Here is a 24,047-nt window from a genome sequence, read left to right as displayed (position 1 = left end):
TCTCTACATATACAGTATATCATTAACATTAGAGTAACCTCAAATGGAATTGTGAAAATAGTACATCTTTTTTTATTAATGAGAAATCTTTTTAGCAAAAATGTATGCAGGTTTGAGAAGTTGTGTTGATATTTTAGGTAACGACTCATATAATGGATTTGTTGGCACATACAGTAACTGTATATAAAATGACTGACTGAGGCAGGGGTAGGCAGCCTCCAGCACTAGTGCCAGAGGTGACACTTGACAGCATCAAGGATGGCACCCAAGGCCAGTCCTGGAGACCCACCTCCCAAACAAGTTGGCCAGCAGCTGCATACTGAAGAAGCAGCGCGGCTGGTGACTGCCCACCTCTATTCCCGCTGGTGTTGGTTCCTGCATTGCTCTCTTCACACTGAAGCTCTGTCAAGTCGGATTCCCCAGGCTGCTTGTTCTCACTTTGGAAGATTAATTATATTCAGTATTTTTCCTCCTCTGTGGTGCAGCACTTCTTTAGCCTGAGCAAGCTCATTGTCAGGCTTTTACCATCGGTGTACCTACCCTCCCTCTGAACTTTTCTCTCCCTCACCATCCATGCACCTAGCTCAGCTTGGAGGGGATATAGCCAGAGAGGTTTATATTCAAAATGGCTATTAATCCCTTCCACAGCCATCTTTTATGAGTAACTCAATGCAAAGGAGGATTAATGTGGAGGAAGAAGGGTTTTAAAGGCTCGTCTGACATAACAGCTGTTGGGAAGAACTAATTTAGACTTCATTCACATGGGTATTTATCTGATTCCTGCTGCTATTTTTGGCACCAGTGAGCAGTTAGCTGCAGCTGCCAAGCCCGTACAGTACACTACAATGACAGGTTACTGGGTGCTGTAGCTATTCGTGATTGTTCACAGCCAGTGATTACCTGCGCTGATGGCTGCTGAACACACACTTTGTGTGCATTCAGCAGCGATCGCCACAAGTAATGTAGTGTGAACAGCCACTAATCACTACGGCTACTGGCAGCTTGTCATAAAAGTGTACTGTACAGGCTGCAGCTAGCAGTTCACAGGTGTCAAAAACAGCACCAGGAATTCCTGCCACTGCTATTCACCATGGCGTCCAAATAGAAGGAACTACTACTTTAAAACAAGGGTTGGTAACTACTACTTTAAAACAAGGGTTGGTAACTACTACTTTAGAACTTCTAATTGTAACTACAACTTCAGAACAGATATTGGTAACTACAGCCTTAGAATAAGGAATTAGCAACTTAAGGAATTGGGACTCAATTCTCCAATTGCATGGTACAGGTGGTGCTGTGTTGACTGGAGCATTGGCTAGTGTTCATTTCTGTAGCATTTTTCTGGAAACGGCTTAGTCCATTTATGCCGGAAGGTGCAGGAATTGGGGCTAATCTGAGGCCTGAAGGAGCAGAAATTGGGGCTGATGTGAGGTGTGAAGATGCAGGAATTGGGGCTGATCTGAGGTTTGAAGGTGCAGGAATTGGGACTGATCTGGGGTATGGAGGTGCAGAAACTAGGGGTGTTCTGAGGTGTGAAAGTGCAGGAATGGTGATCAGAGTTCTGGGGGTTCAAGAATTGGGGCTTATCTGCGGCTTAAAGGAGCAGGAACTGGGACTGATCTGATGCCTGAAAGCACAGGAATTGTCGCTGGAGAATGGGGTGTGAATTTGCAGGAATTGGGGCTGATCTGTGGTCTGGAGGAGCAGAGATTGAGGGCTGATCTGAGGTGTGAAGGTGCAGAATCTGGGGTGAGCTGAAGTGTGAAGGTGCAGGAATTGGGGTGATTTGAGCTGTAAGGGTGCAGGAATTGGAGATGATCAGAGGTGTAAAAATGCAGGTAATTTGTGTGATCTGAGGTGGGAAACTGCAGGAATTGGGGCTAACCTGAGGCCTGAAGGAACAGAAATGGGGGCTGATCTGAGTTGTAAAAATGCAGGAACTGGGGTAACCTGAGGTCCGGAGGTGCACAAATAGGGGTAACCTGAGGTGTGAAGGTGCAGAAATTGGGACTGATCTGAGGTGGGAAGGGGCAGGAATTGGGATGATCTGGGGTGTAAAGGTGCAGGGATTGGGGTGATCTGAGGTGTGAAGGTGCACAAGTTGGAGCTGATATGAGGCTTGGAAGTGCGGAAGTGGGGTTGTTCTGAGGTCTGGAGGTGCAGGAATTGGGGCTGATCTAAGGCTTGGAGGTGTCAGAATTTGGGCTGATCTAAGGCTTGGAGGTGTCAGAATTTGGGCTGATTTGAGGTCTGGAGGTGTAGGAATTGAGGCTGATCTGAGGCCTGGCGATGCAGGAATTGGAGTTGACCTGAGGTCTGGCAGTGCAGGAATTGGGGTGATCTGAGGTGTGAGTGCAGGAACTGGATCTAATCTGAAGTGTAAAGGTGTGGGAATTGTGGCTGATCTGAGGCCTGAAGAAAAATTAATTGGGGTTGTCTGGTGCATGAAGGTGCAGGAATTGGGATTGATCTGGTGCATGAAAGTGCAGAAACTGGAGAACTCTGAGGCCTGAAGAAATATGAATTGGGCCGAATCTGGGGCAGGATTTGGGGTGATTGAGGTGCGAAGGTGCAGGAATTGGACTAATCTGAGGTACTGTATGAAGATGCAGGAATCGGGGCAGATCTGGAGTGTGTGAGCGCAGGAATTGGGGTGATCTGGGGGGTAGAGGTGCAGGAATGAGGGCTGATTTAGGGTCTGAAGGTGCAGAAATTGGGTTTGATCTGAGAGAATTTTATTAGGGTGACCACTATCACCTCACACTTCCAACTGTTTATTTCGCAGAGGTTTTCCGTTGACATATTCATTTCAACCTTGCTATACTTGTCTCAAAGCACATGTGTTCTGCAAAAGGGGTAAGTTACCATTTACCATCCTTGATAGCTCAATGTGTTCTTATAACTCCTATCAGATTTTTTTTCCGCCATCTGTGTCCCATTGCAGAGACCCATAGCCAAACAGGAAGTGAGAGGAAAATGTTGCAAAATTATGGGAATTCCTTGTGGATCCCCAGAGTCACCAGAACTAGTGTCCCCATTGAAAGACAATCCAAAATTTAGGATTTTCTTTTACTTTCACTTTCATTAATGATGGTAAACTAGACAAATATGGTGGTCTTAACCAGGGCACAGGCAGCAATAAAAACTGGAAAGAGTTCTAATTCCTTTGCACTCTATCCAAAACTAAAAATAAAGTTTGGCTTTTAGTTATGCTTTAAACAAACTTCTTGTCGTCTTTTTCCTCCGCTGATATGGATTGTATTTTACTTCTGTAGCAACTTCTGCAGCAGATGCATTTGTCATGATCTGGAACTTCAAGCCTCAGTCACGTGCCTTCAGGTTTATTGGACACAAAGAGGCAGTATTGAGTGTGCAGTTTTCTCCGATAGGACACTTGGTGGCATCAGCTGCTAAAGACAGGACAGTGAGACTCTGGACCCCTAATATGTGAGTATGGTTTTAGAAAATACATTTTGTGCACTATCCCCAAAGTCCTAATGTATCCACCATGGCAGCCATGCTAATCAACAAGACACCTTTTACATATGTATTTGATGTTGTGTTCATCGCAACAACGTAAAACAAGGCAAAAATCTATAACTGCAGCTACCACTAATGGAAATTAGTCCCCCTGGCAGGGCAGACCTGGACGTAATCTTTATATATTGCTACAAACATTTAGTATAAATTGTATTTGTAGTACTGTATAAATTGCATTAAAAAAAATAATGCAACCTTAGGCCTTGCTCATATGAAGAAGCCACAGTGCTTTGCAACATACAACAGTAATGAGGTTACTGTGAGGTTTAGGGGTTCAAACTGATAACGCCTCTTCATCGCTTGTCAAATGCCCTCTGAAGAGCGATCCGCAGGTGGATTGCTCCACGGAAGGCACCACATGTGTAAATAAGCCCTTACGGCTTGTGTTAACAGGCTTTATTTTGTGTTCATGGCATCAGTTTGAGATGCTTCTGAGATAATTTAGAATTATTATTATTATTATTATACAGTATTTATAAAGCGCCAATAGTTCGCTCAGCGCTGTACATTACAAAGGGAGACAGAACATGTGACAGAACAATACCAATACAATGCAAAACATGAGGGGATCGAGGGCCCTGCTCTTTCGAGCTTACAATCTAGGAGGGAGGGGGTGGTGGCACAGGAGGAGATAGCTGTGGGGGATGGAGTGGTTGGAAGAGTGGAGGAGGTCGGCAAGTTAGCAGGGGGTGGGGTAGGCTTCCCTGAAGAGATGGGTTTTCAGGGTGCGCCTAAAGGAGAGGAGAGTAGGTGATAATCTGATGGGTTGGGGCAGGGAGTTCCAGAGGATGGGTGACACCCTGGAGAAGTCCTGGAGGCGGGCATGGGAGGAGGAGACCAGGGAACTAGAGAGAAGGAGGTCTTGTGAGGAGCGGAGTGTGCGTGTTGGGCGGTACTTGGATATTAGGTCAGAGATGTAGTACGGGGCAGTATGGTGGACAGCTTTGTACGTCAGCGTTAGGATTTTGAATTTGATCCGTTGCGCAATCGGAAGCCAGTGGAGGGATTGGCAGAGGGGGGTGGCGGAGACAGAGCGGTTGGAAAGGTGAATGAGTCTGGCAGCCGTGTTCAGGATGGACTGAAGAGGGGATAGCCAGCGGCGAGGCAGGCCAGTGAGGAGGGAGTTGCAGTAGTCGAGTCGTGATATGATGAGGGAGTGGATGAGCTGTTTAGTGGTTTCTGGGGTTAGGAACGTGCGGATTTTGGCGATGTTGCGGAGGTGGAGTCTGCACGAGTTTGTTAAAGATTGGACTTGGGGCTGGAAGGATAGGTTGGAGTCCAGAATGACACCCAGTACTCTGGCCTGCGGGGCGGGTTTGATGGTAGCGTTGTTGGATGTGATGGAGAAATCAATGGGGGGTGGTGTCCGGGCTGGGGGGAAGACAAGAAACTCGGTTTTGGAGAGGTTCAATTTAAGGAAGTGGAGCGACATCCAGTCTGATATGTCGCTCAGTAGGTGTGTGATTCGGGCTGAGACCAAGGGGGTGAGGTGGGGGGTTGAGAGATAGATTTGTGTGTCGTCGGCATAGAGGTGGTAGTTGAAGCCGTGAGAGTGTATGAGTTGGCCAAGGGAGGAGGTATAGATGGAGAAGAGAAGGGGCCCGAGGACAGAGCCTTGAGGGACCCCAACAGAGAGGGGGAGTGAGGGGGAGGTGGTAGCATTATAGGTAACGCTGAAGGAGCGTTGTGACAGGTAGGATGAGAGCCAGGAGAGAGCAGAATCTCTGAGGCCGAGGGAGTGTAGTTTTTTGAGGAGGAGGGGGTGGTCGACTGTGTCGAAGGCCGCAGAGAGGTCAAGGAGTAGGAGCACTGAATAGTGGCCATTAGCTTTGGCGGCTAGCAGGTCGTTGGAGAGTTTGAGTAAGGCAGTTTCGGTGGAGTGTAGGGGACGGAAGCCGGACTGTAGGGGATCGAGGAGGTTGTTGTCGTTGAGGTGAGAGCATAGGCGGGTGTAGACTAGGCGCTCGAGGAGCTTAGATGTAAATGGGAGCAGGGAGATGGGTCTGAGGTTGTTCGGGTCATTGGGGTCCAGGGAGGGCTTTTTAAGTATGGGGGTGATGTGTGCATGTTTCAGAGGGGAGGGGAAAGTGCCTGAGGAGAGGGAGAGATTGAAGATGTGGGTGAGGGAGCGTAGGATGGAGGAGGAGGAAGGTCGTAGGAGTTGTGAGGGGATAGGGTCGAGGGGGCAGGTGGTGAGGCGGGCATCAGAGAGGATCTTGGAGACTTCCTCGATGGTAGTAAGGTCAAAGGTGCGGAGTGTTGGGGGAGCTTCAGTATGAGGAATGTAGGGTGGGGTGGAAGAGGAGGTCAGAGCAGTGGTGGGGCCGTGGGAGAGGGGTGATGAGGGGGTAGCTGAGTGAGGGTGAAGGGGGTTGGAGAGAGTTTGAGCAGCGACGAAATCCCTGCGGGTTAAGTCGAGGGGGAGTGGGGATAAGGGGGTAGCTGTGTGAGAGGGGACAGGTTGAGAGGGCGTGTGAGTTGCGGCAATGTCCTTGCGAATTGTGTCAATTTTGTTTTTGAAGTGATTGGCAATCTCAAGGGCAGTGAGTGAGGTGCTGGGTGGAGGTGGGGGTGGAGAGAGTAGAGAGTTGAAGGCAGAGAAGAGTCGGCGAGGATTGGAGGAGAGGGCCTTGATGAGGGTCAAGAAGTAGGCCTGTTTGGCAGCATGGAGGGAGGAGGTGTAGGTGCGAAAGGCAGATTTGTAGCGGGTGAAGGCTTGTTTGGATTTGGTTTTGCGCCATAGTCGCTCCAGGGCACGACTTTGTCGTTTGAGGGTTTTGGTGTGATCAGTCTGCCAGGGCTGGAGCGGTCGGGGTCTGATGTTGCGTGTGGTTAAAGGCGCTAGTGAGTCAAGGGCTGTTGAGAGCGCGTTGTTGTAGGCGGTCAAAGCCAAGTCGGGGCAGGACAGGGGGAGGATGCGGTCGTGGAGTTGATCAGCTGCAGAGTGGAGGGAGGCAGGATTAAGGTTGCGGAGGTTACGGCTGGTAGTAGTGTGACATTTGGAGGGGTAGGCGTTGGAGGACGAGGAGATAGAGAAGGTTATCAGGTTGTGGTCAGAGAGAGGGAAGGGGGTGTTAGTGAGGTTGTGGGGAGCGCATCGGTTGGAGAAGACAAGATCAAGGATATTTCCGTCGGAGTGGGTGGTGGATTGTATGCACTGTGCAAGTGCAAAGGAGGAGGTTAGGTGGAGGAGACGGGCTGTGTCCGGGTTGTCGAGGTTGACAGGGATGTTGAAATCCCCAAGAATTATGGTGGGTAGCTCAGAGGAGAGGAAGAAGGGTAGCCAGGAGGAGAAGTCGTCTAGGAAGCGGGGTATGGATCCAGGAGGCCGGTATATCACAGCAATCTTCATTGACAGATGTAGTGGACCACCTTCAGATAGCCCTTGACCTGTTTCAAGTAGGTTTTGTATTCCCATAGAGTTGTATAGGGTTGCAAATCCTGTTTGGGAAAAAAAAAAAAAACATACGGTCAACAAAGGTCCATAAAGTACCAAGCAAAGCATGCTAAAAAAGAAAATTATAGGTTCCAAAGAAGCAGGTAAAAAATCAGTAGGGACAAATTGGAGTGATCAAGAGGGAAAGCAAAAGTAATGACAGAAATGAATATGTGGGGCTGCAGAGAAAAAGAAATTCCCCATTATTTGTACAGTTAAAAGGATTCCTTTTGTCAAGACCCAGGGCAGTGAATGAGTCATCTGCATAGTGCCTTCTTTGAGAGCTCAAGAATTTGAATGCAACTGTAAATTTCCGTTTTTTTCATTCAACGTGCATCAACATATGAAACACATAGTGCCTTGAAAAAAGTATTCATACCCCTTGAAATTTTCCACATTTTGTCATGTTACAACCAAGAACGTAAATGTATTTTATTGGGATTTTATGTGATAGACCATATTTGTGAAGTGGAAGGAAAATGATAAATGGTTTTTAAAATGTTTTACAAATATCTGAAAAGTGTGGTGTGCATTTGTGTTCGGCCAGCTTTACTCTGATACTCCTAAGTAAAATCTAGTGGAACCAATTGCCTTCAGAAGTCACCTAATTAGTAAATAGAGTCCACCTGTGTGTAATTTAATCTCAGTATAAATATAGCTGTTCTGTGAAGCCCTTAGAGGTTTGTCAGAGAACAGTAGAGAACAAACAGCATCATGAAGGCCAAGGAACACAGCAGAAAGGTCAGGGATAAAGTTTTGGAGATGTTTAAAGCAGGGTTAGGTTATGAAAAAATATCCCAAACTTTGAACCACCTGACAGGCCGGGCCAGGAGAGCATTAATCAGAGAAGCAGCCAAGAGGCCCATGGTAACTCTGGAGGAGCTGCAGAGATCCACAGCTCAGGTGGGAAAATCTATCAACAGGACAACTATTAGTCATGCACTCCACAAATCTGGCCTTTATGGAAGAGTGGCAAGAAATAAGCCATTCTTGAAAGAAAGACATAAAAAGTCCCGTTTGCGAGAAGCCATGTGTGGTACACAGCAAACCTGGAAGAAGGTGCTCTTGTCAGTTGAGACCAAAATGTAACTTTTTGGCCTAAAAGCAAAATGCTATGTGTGGCAGAAAACTAACACTGCAGATCATCCTGAACACACCATCCCCACCGTGCTTTTCTTTAGTAGGGACAGAGAAGCTTGTCAGAGTTTTGATGGGAAGATGGATGGAGCCAAGTACAGGGAAATCTTAGAAGAAAACCTGTTGGGGTCTGCAAAAGACTTGACTGGGGCGGAGGTTCACCTTCCAGCAGGACAACAACCCTAAACATACAGCCAGAGCTACAATGGAATGGTTTAGTTCAAAGCATATCCATGTGTTAGAATAGCCCAGTCAAAGTCAAGACCTAAATCCAATTGAGAATCTGTGGCAAGACTTGAAAATTGCTGTTCACAGACACTGTCCGTCCAATGTAACAGAGCTTGAGCTATTTTGCAAAGAAGAATGAGCACAAATTTCACTCTAGATGTGAAAAACTGGTAGAGACATACCCAAAAAGACTTGCAGCTGTAATTTCAGCGCAAGGTGGTTCTACAAAGTATTGACTCAGGGAGGCTGAATACAAATGCACGCCATCATTTTTCAGATATTTATTTGTAAAAAAAAATTTAAATACCATTTATCATTTTCCTTCCGCTACACAATTATGTGCTACTTTCTGTTGGTCTGTCACATAAAATCCCAATAAAATACATTACGTTTTGGTTATAATATGACAAAATGTGGATCATTTCAAGGTACTGTATTCACTGACCATTACATTGAAATAAAAGGAGGTTGTGGAAAGCAAATAATAATCAAAATAAGAAGAGAATGACTATAGATGAAACATAGAATATGTTGTATAAGCAGCACATACTAACCTAAGTATAAGTATACAAGGCAATGTAAACCTCCAGGAATAATTTAAAAATATAAGTGAAATTTATTTGTTTCTCAAGCATAGAGACCTGCAAATTTGTAAATGTTTTAATACAAACACTAGCAATGTATGGTTGGTCAATAAGTGTGTATATTTTGGATATTTGGAAATTGGGCAATTTAAAAACCAATGGCTGTAATTCATGGTTGGTGGTGGTGGTAGGGCAATGATCTCCTCAAACATGTAAAAGTGATTGGATGGCTGTATAGCCACCAAGCTCATTTCTACAGTAAACTAAACAAACTGCAGCACAAACGAAAATAAACACAGCCACAAGTTTGTTCCCCTCTTTACTGCATTGCTGTGGCAGTGAAAGAGTTAATCATGCAGAAATCTTGATTGATAACTAGAGTGGTCATCAATCAAGTCTCCAGGGTGCTCCACAACAGCTTACAGCTGCTTCCTTAAAATGCAACTATAGGCAAAACTTTTTTTTTTATTTTGGATAGAGCAAGGGAGAGGTTTCTGCTATCTGTGTTCTATTGTGTACATTTACCTTCACTTCCTGTTCCATATCCAAACAGTAAGTGAGAGAACATTCCTGCAAATTAGGGGAATCCCTTGGGGACCCTCAGGTCTCCAGAATTAGCGTCCCCATTGAAAGATTTCCCCTCTACTGTATTACTGTTCTGGGGACTACCCAAAATTTAGGATTTTCTTTTCCTTTTGCTTTCAATGATAATGGTAAACAGGACAAACAGAGAGGGTGAATCCACCTAACAGGGGCACAGACAGCATTAAACACTGACAGTCATGCAAACTAGGCTTAAAAAATTCCACTTTTACAGGTTTTTCTTTTTTCAGCTTATAAAAGCGCCTCTTTGTAAGCCTATGTGTCCATGCACACACAGTCATTTACAGGCCTATTAGAAGAGGAACATTACAGGCTGAAAAAAAACATGATGGGCATGTTCAGGAGAGGAGCTGAAGAGAAGAAGAAACGCTAGGCATGTCTAGCATTTGGGTGTCAATGCAATGCAAGTGCTAGAAAAAATTATTCTGGCCAGTAGGACTCATGAGCGCCCAAATGCATGACATGCCTAAACGCATGTGCAGTACATGTCTTTGGCTCTATTTTTAAGCAGCTTTTCTCCTGTTAGGAGAAAAGAAGTTCAGAAGGGTTAAACAGGCAACCAGGCCTAACAATAAGAATATTCCCTATTTACCCCTGGCATTGTATGGGCACTTTTTTAAAGAAAACCTACCACTCCTTAACATTATGAAAATTGCTGTGAAACTTCTGGATTTTAGGCTTTTTGATTGGCTCAGAAAAAAAGTAGACCGTTAAGAAATTGACTGCATTGTGCTGTTTGCTTGTTCATCTTTACTACGAAAAGTATTAGAGACCCTTTCACCAATTTAAAAAATTAAAGATAAAAACACAAAAATAAAGTAAATTTTTCATTCATTAAGGGACACAGCAAGTCTATAACCTTCAGGTTATACTGCCACCTACGTAAAGATTGGACACTGGCAAACAAAAATACTGTAGGCCAGCCCAGACTAATCCCTTCTACTACCAGCATACTTCAGTCCTTATCTAGTGCCCTAGGAGTTTGGATGTCTTCTTCATCTCTGCTGAGCTAAAGAGTAACCTGTCTAAGCAAATCACACCAAAAGTAGTGCTTGTACTATTTTAGAAATAAGTTGGGCTCCGACCAAGTCAGACTGCACCGATATGACCACTGTAATTGTGGACAGTAGGGTATGACTTGGCATGCGATTTGCAAGTCGCATAGCATGCAAATCACATGGCAAGTCGCACCCGATGTGAACGGGGTGTTAATAGATTGTTTATCCACTGTTGTCTGCTGGAATGAAATATTAGAATACTTCTTTAATGTGATCACATCCCCGGCCACAACAGAACAGAAACAAAGCACTGGGATATAAGGCTCCATTCACACTGGGGTGTTTCAAATTGTGGGCAGAATCACTGCGATTTGAAAACATACCGTAAAAACGCATGATCATATATTCAGGTACCATTCGTTTCAATGGGACCTGAAACCGTGTTTCGTCTTTGCTGCGATCGGAGTACAAATAGGCCGCATTTGTGCACACAAAATTGTGGGACACGTGACGCCCAAAAAAGGTTCTGACCATCTTTGCATTGCACGTCCCGTGATTTTGCTTGCGCGATTGCGGCACGTTTGTCATGCAGAAAAATGGGTCACGATCACAGCAAAAAACGTATGTGTTTTCATGCGCCATTGAAATTAATGGTACCTGAACACGCGATCGTGTGTTCGCATTTTCACAGCGTGTTTTCAAATCACAGGTAGAATCGTGGCAATTTTTGAGTCACATGATCTATAAAAACCCGCACCCTAAATGTGGTAATATCGCGGCTAAAATCACCAGTAAAAACATGTCAAAATCCTGGGTAAAGTTGTAGGTTAAATCACAGGTAAAATCGGGTAAAACGTGACAAAATCACAAGTAAATTCGTGGAAAAATCGTGTTTTTTCAGTGGCCATTATCAGCACATTTTTTCCTATTGGCAAAATGCCAATAACACTATTTTCAGCTGCGTATATATAGATACGTTTTTAACTGTCCAGTCCCTACAGTGGTTTGGATGGATCCTGAACTGTCAGGAATAATTGCTGCAATAGACTCATCCATTGAAGTATCTAGTTCTGGACACAGCTCCGGCCAGAGTGTTCTTCCATAGGAGAACGTTCAGACTCTCCAATCTCAGGTTTGGTGTCTTCTGTCCAGATTTCATCTGACTCTCTGCTCTGCATGAGCACCCTATGTCTAATGGTCTTGCCCAATTTAACTCCCGACCTATACATTGGAACATTTTAATATTGTTAGAAAAGTTGATCCAGGTTCTGGACAGAATGGTTGGTTGACTCTGGCTTGGTTTTTCAGGAATCCGATTCTGGAGTTGAATGCTCTTCTTTCCTGTGTTTTTTGGAGGATTCCCGCAAAGGATGCCAGCCTGTGTCAGGCTTGGGAGGAGTCCTGGGTACCCTGTTATTAAAGGGGACTTTCTCATCATCAGAGTCTTATCTCCTAGTCAAGGTCAAATTTTCCTGTCTGCATCAACTTACCATCTTACTTGAGGGTCATCCAATACGAAAATATCAGTCATCAGGGAGGATCAAAACTTGTTGCTTTGGCACGAGAGGTAGATCAGACCCTGTTCTTTGAGGAATTATGCAGATCATCAAAATTCAGCCTTGACAGTCATGTGCATTTCAGGTGTAGACCAGTTGCAGGCAGATTTCCTCTATAGCAGCTCCTGGATCCAAGGGAGTGGTTCTCTACACCATGAAGTGTTCCAGGACTTGTGTCTCAAGTGGGAGATGCCAGATGTGAACCTCCAGGTTCAATAACAAACTGGGCAGGTTGGTCTTCAGGTACCAGTATCCTCTGGGGAATGCAGTGCATGCTTTACTTGCTCTATAGTATCCACACACCCTGGTCTATGACTTTTTTTTTTCTCTTGAATCTTCTTTATCATTTGCTTTGCAGGGTCAAGATGCTCTAGTGATTCTCATTGCCCCAGACTGGTCAGATTGTGAGAATCGTCTCTCCAGTGATTCTCATTGCCCCAGACTGGTCAGATTGTGAGAATTGTCTCTCCCAAGGTCCGGTTTGCCATACTGCTCAAGTTATGGTTTTAATGGCATGACTTTTGAAGCCCAGGTTTCTAAGGATGGGCATTTCTGAATTTCCTGCAATGCTAAAAGCTAGGAAGGCTACATTCTGCAACATCTGTCAATGAACATGGAAGGCATACTTCACTTGGTGTGATTCTCTGGACTTCCTCCCCAAGCGCTTCTCTGTGGGTCGAACCCTCTCTCTGACAGCTGGGTCTGGAATAGTTTTTGGCTTTCAACATTCCTCTCTCTACTTTCTCTCCCACATGATAGCTTTCCTTGTGCCTATTATCTTTGCTAAGCAAGTGTCTGAACTGGTGGCCTTGCCCTTCTTGCGTAAGTTAGCTTCTGCCTCTCACCAGCATAGGACATTGTTCTTCCATCCCTCTGTGTGCTTCCAGTTCACCAAAAGGAAATTTCCATCCAATGTGTGAATGTGGTTCAGGCAGTGATAATATATGTCTCAGTCACTGCTTCTTTAAGGAAGAGTGAGTGCTTTTTTTTGGGCGGCACAGTGGCTTAGTGGTTAGCACGTCTGCCATGCAGTAAATGGGTAATGGGTTTGATTCCCAACCATGGCGCTTCCTGCATGGAGTTTGCATGTTCTCCCTGTGCTTGCGTGGGTTTCCTCCGGGTACTCCGGTTTCCTCCTACACTCCAAAGACATGCTGGTAGGTTAATTGGCTCCTGTCTAAATTATCCTAATTTCATCCCTGGCCATGCGGGATCTACTGCATGGCAGGGGTTGGGGAAAGACCTGGGAACCTGCCCTGTAAAATAATTGCTAAGAGAATTCATGGAAAAAGTCGCTTACGAGTGGCAGTCCATGCAATCGCCAAGGGTCGGATACGACTGAATGGATAGATTGCTTTTTGTCATCCTAGATGGATTCTGGAAAGATGCACCAGCTTCTCTTTCCACCATCTCTAAGTGGCTCAAGCAGGCCATCACTAAGTGTATGGTCTCAAGCATGGAGTTTCACCTTTTATTCTCAAGTCACACTCTACTAGATCTGTGTGTGCTTCTTGGACTTTATGACATCAAGGAAATATTTTACAGATTTGCAGGGCTGCCACCTGGTCTTCTGTTCCTACATTACATTTTGTAAGTTCTACCAGGTAAATGTTTCGGCATCATCTGATGCCAGCTTTGGGCTTAAGGCTCTTTGAACTGCAGGCTAGCCTAGATTTTCTGTTTGTTTTTTTTCCTGGAACAATTGGTGATTGGATGCTGCTTGTCCCACCCCTTAGTTGGACTTCTTTTGGATGTCCCAAGGTTATAGACGACTTGTGCCCCTAAATGGATGAGAAAGAGAATGGGATTTTTCTACACAAGAAAAATCCTTTTTTTTTTGGAATTAACTAAGGGACACAGGTCCTACTGCACTGTGTTTATGGTCATGCTCCCAGAATTGCTTTGGTACAAAACTGAGGCATGCTGGTAGTAGGCACGGTTATCGTGGTCTGGTCTATAGTGGGTTTTTTTTTTTTTTGGCAGTGTCCAGTCCTACTGTAGGTGGCAGTATAACCTGAAGATGTCCCTCAATGGACTCCAAGGAAAGGAATTTTATGGGGAGTACAAAAATCCTTATTTGCAGTGTTCATCCTCTCCATAAACTATTTTTTAATAACTTGCAATGTGCCTCTGCGCTTGCTAGCAAATTTTACTTCTTCAAAAGAGCCAGTTCCCTAGCTCAGTCCTCCTTGCACATCATAGCTCTCTCCTCTGGGAATGTCTTATTACTCTTGTGCTGGCCTAACCCCTCTATATTTTTCCTCACCTCCCATTCATAACTTTTATGTAGCTACTGGGAGAGGAGCAAAGGATTATAAAATTGAGCAGGATTTCTCAACGAAGATTCCAATTCTGACTCTCATATGAGTAACTACTTACACCGATGAACTTTTTAGCTATCTGTAAAGGGGAGATTATTCCTAATGACCACAAGTTTAAGAAGCATTCTCCCCACTGACCATCACACTAATGTACTGTGACCTGTAAATATAATTATTTGCAGGGGTTCTCTAGGGCCAAAAGGTTATATCAAGGGTTCGGTCATGTTAAAAAAAAAAAAAAGCTAAGAAAAGTGTAACTTAATGGGTTGGTGACATCACATGCAAGATGGCAGAACCTTGGGGTTTTTTGATGTCTACACAAGGGGGATTTTACTGGTAAATAGCAAATAACATGTCTAAAATAAGTTAAATGCAAATACAGAATAATTTTATGGGAAGATTCTTGTTGAAATGGATTATCTGGCTACTGGGTCTCTTATAAATTAAAGATAACCAAGCAACTAGCAGGGGGCAGCAGTGGTAGTCGTCTTATGTTTTCATAGCAGGTTTCTTTTAAAATCACAAGCTAAAATTGTTAATTTGCTTGCCCCTTTAATATATCTCGGCTTATTTCCTCTGTTTTTCCAACCCTCAGCTAGAAAAATGAGCACTTCCATTTCAAGCATCCTGTGGCCTTACGGGAGTCAAGCAAAGGGTGCTGGATAGTAGTAGGACAAAGGGAGTGTATAGGGCACGGCTAGCAGGAAATACAGTAGGTACTAATGAGAAGAGATATTTTCTTATCACTCTCTTCTGATCAAAAGATATTTACTGGTCTTATCTTTACATCAAAGCCCACGTATTTCTTGTTTACAGATTTGTTTGAAATATATTTTAGCTTTTACAGTCAACAGTCCAATGCCAGCTGAATTATTCAGATGTGTCTAGTTTTTGGTGTCGGTAGAGAGACATACACAGCACATTTCAAACAGCGTTCATACTTTTGCCTACTAATTGTAATGGCTTGTTTGACACAGTACACGGAAGCTAGTTTCAGAACACAATGTGCTTGAAGGTGTTCTGGGAATCCTTCCAAAAGTTACATATAGCTTTACTTACAGTTTTATAGATGTTTCTTTGAGAGAATTGCCATTGAATGTTTTGCTGTAAAATTAAATTTAGAAACATCTGAACTCAACATGACTTGCATAGCCTTATGTAAGTGGAGTTATAACAAATCTTTGTATATTTTATTCTGTTACAGCAGAATTTCATATTGCTGGTTTACCCATATTTGGACATGTAAATTGATCTGCTTTTCTTGTTTTCAGTAAAGGTGAATCAACCATATTTACAGCCCATACATCCTCTGTGCGATGCGTAGATTTCTCGTGCGATGGTCAAACCATTATCACTGCATCTGATGACAAGTCAATTAAAGCGTGGAATGTGCATCGCCAGCGTTTCCTTTTCTCACTTAGCCAGCATACAAACTGGGTGAGATGTGCCAAGTAAGTATTGTACAATATTTATATGCTTTGGTGCGATTGCATTGATTAAACTGAAAAGTTTTCCACCTTAGCAGATACATTTTGTTTTCATTAAACAAAAAAAAAAAAGAGTAGTGAAGTATTGATTTGTTATTCATTGATTAATGCAGCGTTTTTTAGTTTAGATAACATTTATTGGCTAACTTAAAGTGGTAGTAAACCGCAGGTGAAAAAAAAAATTCCCTGCAAGGTAACATAATGTGCTATTATTAAAACGAAGCCCTATGACGGTGCTGTCACTGCTGACAGAGCTTCCATCTTCACCCGGTCTTCTTTCCAGGTTTGCGAACCCCAGCCTCCTGACTAGCCGAGCCGTGATGACAGCACTGGGTCACGGCACAGTGCTTTGAAGGAATGGCATGGGTATGCCGTTCCTTCAGAGCGCATAAGCCAGCTCTCAAATAGATGGAATATCTCCTAAATGGTGCGCATATATATATATATATATATATATTTATTTATTTTACTTTCACCCTCCTGCTACCTATCATGCATGCCCTATATAAAAACAAATCTGTGTACATACCTTTTTTTAATCAGGTCTGGCCATATGATTCAGTAGCCCTGAGTCCTTTGTGTAAGGAAGCGCTCAATAATGGCTGTGAATTCCTAAAGCCATGACCTCACACAGAGGTTCCCATGGCCCATCTGTTGTCAGCACTCCCTCCTCTTCCCTGCAGCAGCCACTCTCTCACAAAGGGGACCCGCAGCTGCCTGATCACATGACCAGACTGGAACTACACAGATTTTTTTTTTTTTTCTATACAAGATGTGCAGGAGAGGTGGGTAAAGAGGGAGGGAATGTTTCTAAGAATAGTTATAGTTAGCTTTAACTTCCACTTTAAGTCATAAGATTCTGCGCATGTGCACAGAAAGTAAGGACATTCTGAAGATCTGATGGATCACGTTCTCCATGGTGTCTACACAGAAAAGCAGTGCTAAGGGAAAGAGTTGTAATCTTGTAGCAAGATTAGGATTATCTACATGTGGGGGAAGTTTACTATCAATTAATAAGAATGGCCAAGTCCATAGGGGGAACAGTGGCATAACCACTCTGAGTTGGGCCAGTCATTGTATAAGGACCTGTAACACTAGAGCAAACAGAATCTGGGGCAGCTGTGTAGCCAATTGGCTTGTTGAAATAAGCTTTGAAAATGAAAGCTAGAAGCTAATTGGTTGCCATGCACAGCTACTCCAGATTCTGTGTGTGCCAATCTTTGTAAATTCCCTTCATTACAGTATGTATAAAGCCGAGAAAGGGGAATAATAGGGTAAAATCACACAAAGTGTTGATTACCCCATCTAGTACCCTGAAAACTGCATGTGTGCTTAGCACTATAGTATGTCTTGCAGAATAAGCATTTAGTACATATCCAGGAGAATAATACAACAAGATATATGTAGCCAAGAACTGGTATGTATGGTGCAGAGAAACCCTGTCTTAACTTGTCCATATAGCTGGTCCCACATAGGGTCCAGGCTTCACATGTAAACGTACCCCCAAGGAGTCTGGGTGCCTTAAAGATGGACCATGGCTCTGGAGCTGTATAGCCGCCTGCAGCTAACCTGTTGCACATACCAAGGTGAGCACCAACAGCAGGATCCAGGTCCCGAAGCAAACATTCCAGGCCAGCTCCACTGATCTGGACATAGTTCCCAAGATGTACTTCGAGGGATACTGATCTGCAAACTGCTACTGAGCCATAGTGTAATAAGCAGTCAGATCATGATAGAAGTGGGGCCTCATAGTGTGGTCCGTGTTATATAGGTACACTGGGAGGCCGTTCACCTGAAGGTAATGGCATATAACTCATGGTCTTCGAATCCTCTCCCGTGTCCTTTACTGTACTCATAACAAATATTGTATTGTGTAATAGTATTTCCAATGACTCATTTTTTTGCTCTGTGATGTTTAATAGTAATTTGTTCTTTATATTGTTGTTGCCTTGTGTGTATATTCCCTATTCAGTGACTTTGTGCCCTGCTGTCACCCAACTTTGTCTGCTTTTCTGATCTTTTATTACATTTGGCTTTAGCCCTACCTACCCACTGTTCTGTGTCGGTGATCTCTCACTGTTTCCCTTTTTTCTGAGGTGCAAAAAAAAAATTAACTAGCTTCTTTAATCTTTAATCATCAACTTCACTGCTGTTCTCTCTGAATCTTTCTGCATTTACAGATTTTCCCCAGATGGAAGACTAATCACCTCATGCAGTGATGACAAGACTGTACGAATCTGGGACACAACAAACAGAGTTTGCATTAACACTTTCATGGATTACAAAGGGTAACCATGTTCTTCTATTTGATTGTACATTTGACCAGGACCATTGTGATTTAGTCATAATATATCATGAGTATTTTCACTTCTCATACAAGTTTCATACTGTGTTGTATTATCATGCCTGAATTTTCATTCATACTGGACAAACTACAAAAAAAGTCACTCTAATTTCTGTTCTTTTTAGTGTTTGTTGTTGCACTTTCCATAAAAGCAAATAGTATCCCATTGTGTGTGTGATAGTCAAATCCGTTACATGCCTGCCAGAAACCATGTTCTGGCTTGTTTATTAAAGCAGAGCAAATGACAATTATGTAGTGTAAAATCAAAACCCCTATGACCACCCCCCCCCACCTTTGATGGCCTAATCTGATAAAAACAATTGTAAAAAAAAAGTAATGCAAGCATATCAAAGAAGTTTTTGGGGATGGAGCCTCTTACTCTTGTGGCCCTCATTGCTTAAGTGCTAGGTTCACACTACTGCAGTGTGATCACACACAATAATTTGGCAGCACATTTATTTTGAATAAAAACCACACCAATGGTATTTCTATTACGCAATATATTGCAACGTGTCAACACAGGTGCATTGCCTTAGTACGTTTTGGTGCCATTCAAAATAAGTGCACAAATGAGCATATCACAATAGGGGGGACCCAGCCTTAGGATTTTCCCCTTTTGTATATCAATGTATGTTTATAATTGGTGTGGTATACAAGGTGTTAACGTGAACTCACAGCTGCTGCTGCACCTGTTGGCTTTCTTTTGATTTTTTTTTTCTTTCTTTTTTTGGAGTGAAGCCCTCCTGAGGGGTAAAATCATATCTTTCAATGTGGAGTTAATTACTGGCTGACCAAGAGTGGGGAAAGAATCTAACCCATCTACCCCATGATTTGTGTCCTCTGTACTTTATCTTCATTCCCCAGCCCAGAGTGATGCCCTTCTATGTCCTCTGTTCTGTTTAAGAGAGCTATTAGTGGCAGAGGGGAGGAAGATAGGTACCTATACTCGCTGGATTTGAAGGAGAGAGGTCACTGGGGGCTCTGCGGAGATCCAGTGCAGCGGTGTGAAAAGCAGTGTGACTGGTTCCATCTTGGAATGTCCACCCTGCTGCTGGAGTGAAAAGCTCTGTGAGTTTTCTCGGTCCCTCCTTCATTTTGTGGTTCTCCATGGTGGTGGTTCATTTCCCCTCGATACAACACCTTCAGTGGAAGAAAGAACGATGCCTCCGCTGCTGCCAATTGCTTAGATACATCCGATGCGCTGGAGCTCTACAGGCAAGCGTCCATGCACTCCGCCTGCCAGCCGCACCCCCTAGTTCCCCTGCTTTCCAATTGCAAACTGACCACACTAGGTATGAGAGCACAACCATCTTAGCATGGTCAGTTTTCTGGCTGTCTATTCTCCAATTGGCAGGCTTGTACTGACGCGCCCCCCTGCACAGCCGTTCAGTGGGAAGGTCAGTGCACTGCCATTTCTCTACGTCCACCTCTCCAAGCCCCTTATGCAGCTGAGAACAGAGATTATGTGATCACTTAGAAGAGAAAAAAGGTATTTATAATGTTAAATGTAGAAATTTAAAAGTAAACGTTAGACAATAAATGCAAAGGCTGCTAGCAAAAAGAGGAAGATATACACACCCTGTAAATATAAGCAATATTTGCAACTCCTAAATATTCAAAATGTGAAAAAAACAACCATAAACTTGTGCAAGTATATTAAGTCTACACACCCCTGTTAAAATGTCAGATTTCTGTGATGTAAAAAAATTAGACAATCATTTCAGAAATTTTTCCAGCTATAATGTAACCTATAAATTGTACAACTCAGTTGAACAACAAACTGAAATGTTTTAGGTGGCAGGAAGTAAAAATAAAAAACTAAAATAATATGGTTGCATAAGTGTGCACACCCTTAAACTAATACTTTGTTGAATCACCTTTTGTTTTTATTCAGCACTCAGTCTTTTTGGGTATGAGTCTATCAGCATGGCACATCTTGACTTGGCAATATTTGCCCACTCTTCCTTGAAAAAATACTCTAAATCTGTAAGATTGCGAGGGCATCTCCTGTGCACAGCCCTCTTCATATCACCCCACATATTTTCGATTGGATTCAGGTCTGGGCTCTGGCCGAGCCATTCCAAAACTTAAATCTTCTTCTGGTGAAGCAATTCCTTTGTTGATTTGGATCTATGCTTTGGGTCATTGTCATGCATAAAGATGAAGTTCCTCTTCATGTTCCGCTTTCTAGCAGAAGCCTGAAGGTTTTCTGCCAATATTGACTGGTATTTGGAACTGTTCATAATTGCCTCTACCTTGACTAAGGCCCCACTTCCAGCTGAAGAAAAACAGCCCAAAGCATGATGCTTTCACCAGAATGCTTCACTGTGGGTATGGTGTTCTCTTGGTGATGTGCAGTGTTGTGCCAAACATATCTTTTGTAATTATGGCCAAAAAGTTCAACCTTGGTTTCATCAGACCATAACACATTTTCCCACATGCTTTTGGGAGACTTCAGATGTGTTTTCGCAGGCTTCCATCTTGCCGCTCTACCCCATAGCCCAGACCTATGAAGAATACTGGAGATTGTTGTCACATGTACCACACAGACAGTACTTGCCAGATATTCCTGCAGCTCCTTTAATGTTACTGTAGGCCTCTTGGCAGCCTCCTAGACCAATTTTCTTATCTTTTCATCTATTTTGGAGAGATTTCTAGTTCTTGGTAATGTCACTGTTGCGCTATATTTTCTTTTGATGGTGACTGTTTTCACTGTGTTCCATGGTATCTATATAATGCCTTGGAAATTCTTTTGTACCCTTCTCCTGACTGATACCTTTTAACAATGAGATCCCTCTGTTTGGAAGCTCTCTACGAGCAATGGCTTTTGCTGTAGGATGCAACTAAGAAAATGTCAGGAAAGACCTACTAGAACAGCTGAACTTTATTCGGGGTTAATCAGTGGCAGGTGTACTGACTCCTATTTAACATGATTTTGAATGTGATTGCTTAATTCTGAATACCGCTACATTCCCAGTTATAAGAGGGTGTGCACACTTATGAAACCGCATTATTTTAGTTTTTTATGTATACTTCCGCCGCCCATCCCAAAAGATTTAAGTTTGCTTTTCAATTGAGTTGTACAGTTTATAAGTCACATTAAAGGTGGAAAAAGTTCCGAAATGATTTATCTTTGTCTCATTTTTTTACATCACAGAAACCTGACATTTTAACAGGGGTGTGTGAATTTTTTATATCCAGTGTGTGTGTGTAAAGTGCTGCGTAAATTGACAGCACTACATAAGTACCTGTAGTAGTAGTAGTAGTAGTAATAATAATAACGTGGTAGTCTCTCGTTTGGCCAGCTCATGCTTGTGATGGGTAAAGTGTTTTTTTTTTTTTCTCCTTTCCCTCACAAGGTGGGAGTAACCAGCATCTGTAGAGACAGCTCACAAACTGGAGCCAACAAAGTGGACTATTGTGTAGTTATTTATTAACTAGTTTCAGACTTTGGGCGTGCTAGACACACCAAAAAAAAAATGTCATTGTACACAGGTCTGCCCTGCTGCTGGGACTCCCCCTCCCAGTATACAGCAATTCTCAGCTTTGGTAATCAAAGCCGGGATCACTGTATACTCAAAGTAAGTGTCAGAAGTTGCCGCTGTCAAAAAAGCAGTCTGTATCAGCGTTTATAAACAGCACTGCTCCAGACACAAAAATCGCAAGATACAAAGTAACATAATGTTACTTTTGTGTCATTCTGTTCATTCATCTGCAGATCAAAGGGATGGACTTCCATTTGCAGATTATGTCAGTTAAAGCAATCTGACAATTAAAAAAAAAAAAAAAAAAAATCTTCATTTGTTTAACCCCTAGCTTACACTAATCAGTCCTAATTAATGCCTCATTCGCTTTTTTTTCCCATTCTTTATTTTCCTGCTGATTTTTTTTTTTCCTATTTTAATAATCAATTATATTGGTTACACATATTATTTTTACACATGTAACATGTAAAAAGTGAATTTTATTTAGTTTTGTTGTGTTTTATCTTCTAAGGACTGCGAAAAAAAAAATAATTGTTACAAGATGATATCATGAAAAGAGAGCCTTGTTTGTCCTAAAAAAAAAATAATATATATATCACCTTGTTTTCTTTAGTAATGACAAAGATCAAACAAAGTACAAAGTGTCCACTTCACAGTAGAGCTGTGATATAATGGTGTTGAAATATCTGAAAAAGTCCTTTTAATAACCGTCCATAATAAATGATGTTTTAAAAGAGGCGTTCCACTCCTTCCCAGAACTACTTCTCTCCCCCAAAACACTGTTTGTGCTTGTGCAAACCGCTCTTCCTTATGCGCAAACACTCGCCAGATTGCCAATCCTCCCACTCTTATGGTTGACATTGCTCACTTAAGAAGTTGCATGTCTGCTCTCTGATATCTGTTCTTCCCTATATTCCTCCATCCAATTTACAATGTATCCTCAACATAAAGGAGAGAAAAAGATGTCTCCAGTGGTACAGTAACCAATATATATTGCTTTATTAAAAAGTGAAAAGCCACTCACAAAATTAAAACCAATAATGCGCTCATCTCTAATAAATCATGAATAGGCAACGGGTATAATGTAAGTACTGATCCAGTAATGTCTCACCACCCCTGGATTACTCGGATCACATTACCATGTCACTTCTAGTCCTGACGTTTCCATGCAGCCACGTCCTGATGCATTATGTAATTTCTGATTTCCCCACAAAGCACAAAGATATTACTTAATAAACAGAATCATAGCAGAAATGTAAAAATTGCACTGATTCATAGGGGTGAACAAATGTGTGAGGCAAAGTGGTTAAGAAAAGTCAAAAATACAAGTATTAAAAACATCCACATATGCTCCAGCATAAAATACAGTGTAAAACTCACATGTAAAGCCGTTGTGCGTTGTTTTACATGGTAAGGTTTCACATTTCCTTTAACTAAACTGATAACGTGAAGGCTTTTAAAGGAAAATTCCAGGTACTGTATTTTTTTTCTGATTTTGTGGGGTACATAGTTTTAAGGCTTGACATGTTTGGTATCTATTTACTCAACACAACCCCACCTTTAATATATTTCCCCACAGCTTGGTATAATATTGTTTACACTAAAATAGATTTTTTTTTTCCTGAAAATATGCGTTTGATAAAAAGCTGCTTGAAATATCCTGAGACATAAAAAATTTCAGCTACCACCATCTTACTTTCCAGGGTCTCTGCTTTCATTATTTGTGGTTTTAAAATTATTTCTAGCAAAAATTCAAAAAAAATTTAAAACATTGCCATGGTAGACAGGTGATTAAAGTGAATAAAACTCCAGTTCTCCAGCTAATAAAGGTCAGTCTACCTTACATAATTTTGCAGCTCTGAGATAAAATGTATTTGCTCTTTAAAGTACTATCAATTTTTATTTAATCAAGTAGTTGTGGTCCTTAGTAGCCATTTTGCGGCCCCTTGAAGATTTATTACACTTGGCAACAGATTAAGTTTGATATGCCTTAATTAATGTATCCTTTAAATCTCATGTTTTTATATAATTTCCAAGGATTACCATAGCATTCTATTTCTAGAATAGTAGGCTTCTTATTTGCATCATTGTGAATTTAGTGCTCATTTTCTTTATTTATAAAGCAAAATATCTTTAATTTCAGACACGCCAACTATGTGAACTTCAACCCATCGGGAACATGTGTAGCGTCTGCAGGTGCTGATAGTACCGTGAAAGTATGGGATATTCGAATGAACAAATTGCTGCAGCATTATCAAGGTAAAATGGCAACATAATTAATAGTTTACCAAACAAGGCAGGTTTTAGAGCAAAACTTCAGGTATTGCA

At 42.4% G+C, this 24,047-nt stretch overlaps 1 protein-coding gene across 2 annotated transcripts in view; it reads left to right on the top strand.

Moving 5' to 3' along the window:
• The window catches only part of POC1B (POC1 centriolar protein B), a 144,421-nt gene that overhangs the window by 8,350 nt on the left and 112,024 nt on the right, over positions 1 to 24,047 (top strand). For both annotated transcript variants that reach the window (XM_089652501.1, XM_089652493.1), the window contains 4 exons: positions 3,276 to 3,447; positions 15,675 to 15,854; positions 18,071 to 18,178; positions 23,863 to 23,978. In XM_089652501.1, the coding sequence (XP_089508627.1) occupies positions 3,302 to 3,447; positions 15,675 to 15,854; positions 18,071 to 18,178; positions 23,863 to 23,978 (550 nt within the window). In that variant the 5' untranslated portion in view covers positions 3,276 to 3,301. The remainder of the gene's footprint in view (positions 1 to 3,275; positions 3,448 to 15,674; positions 15,855 to 18,070; positions 18,179 to 23,862; positions 23,979 to 24,047) is intronic.

This window comes from Staurois parvus, unplaced genomic scaffold (assembly GCF_062004578.1).
Source record: "Staurois parvus isolate SC_StPar_1 unplaced genomic scaffold, SC_StPar_1.0 ptg000025l, whole genome shotgun sequence".
NCBI classification, from domain to species: domain Eukaryota; kingdom Metazoa; phylum Chordata; class Amphibia; order Anura; family Ranidae; genus Staurois; species Staurois parvus.
Note: the sequence above shows the minus strand (reverse complement) of the source record. Positions and strands in the feature narration are given on the sequence as shown.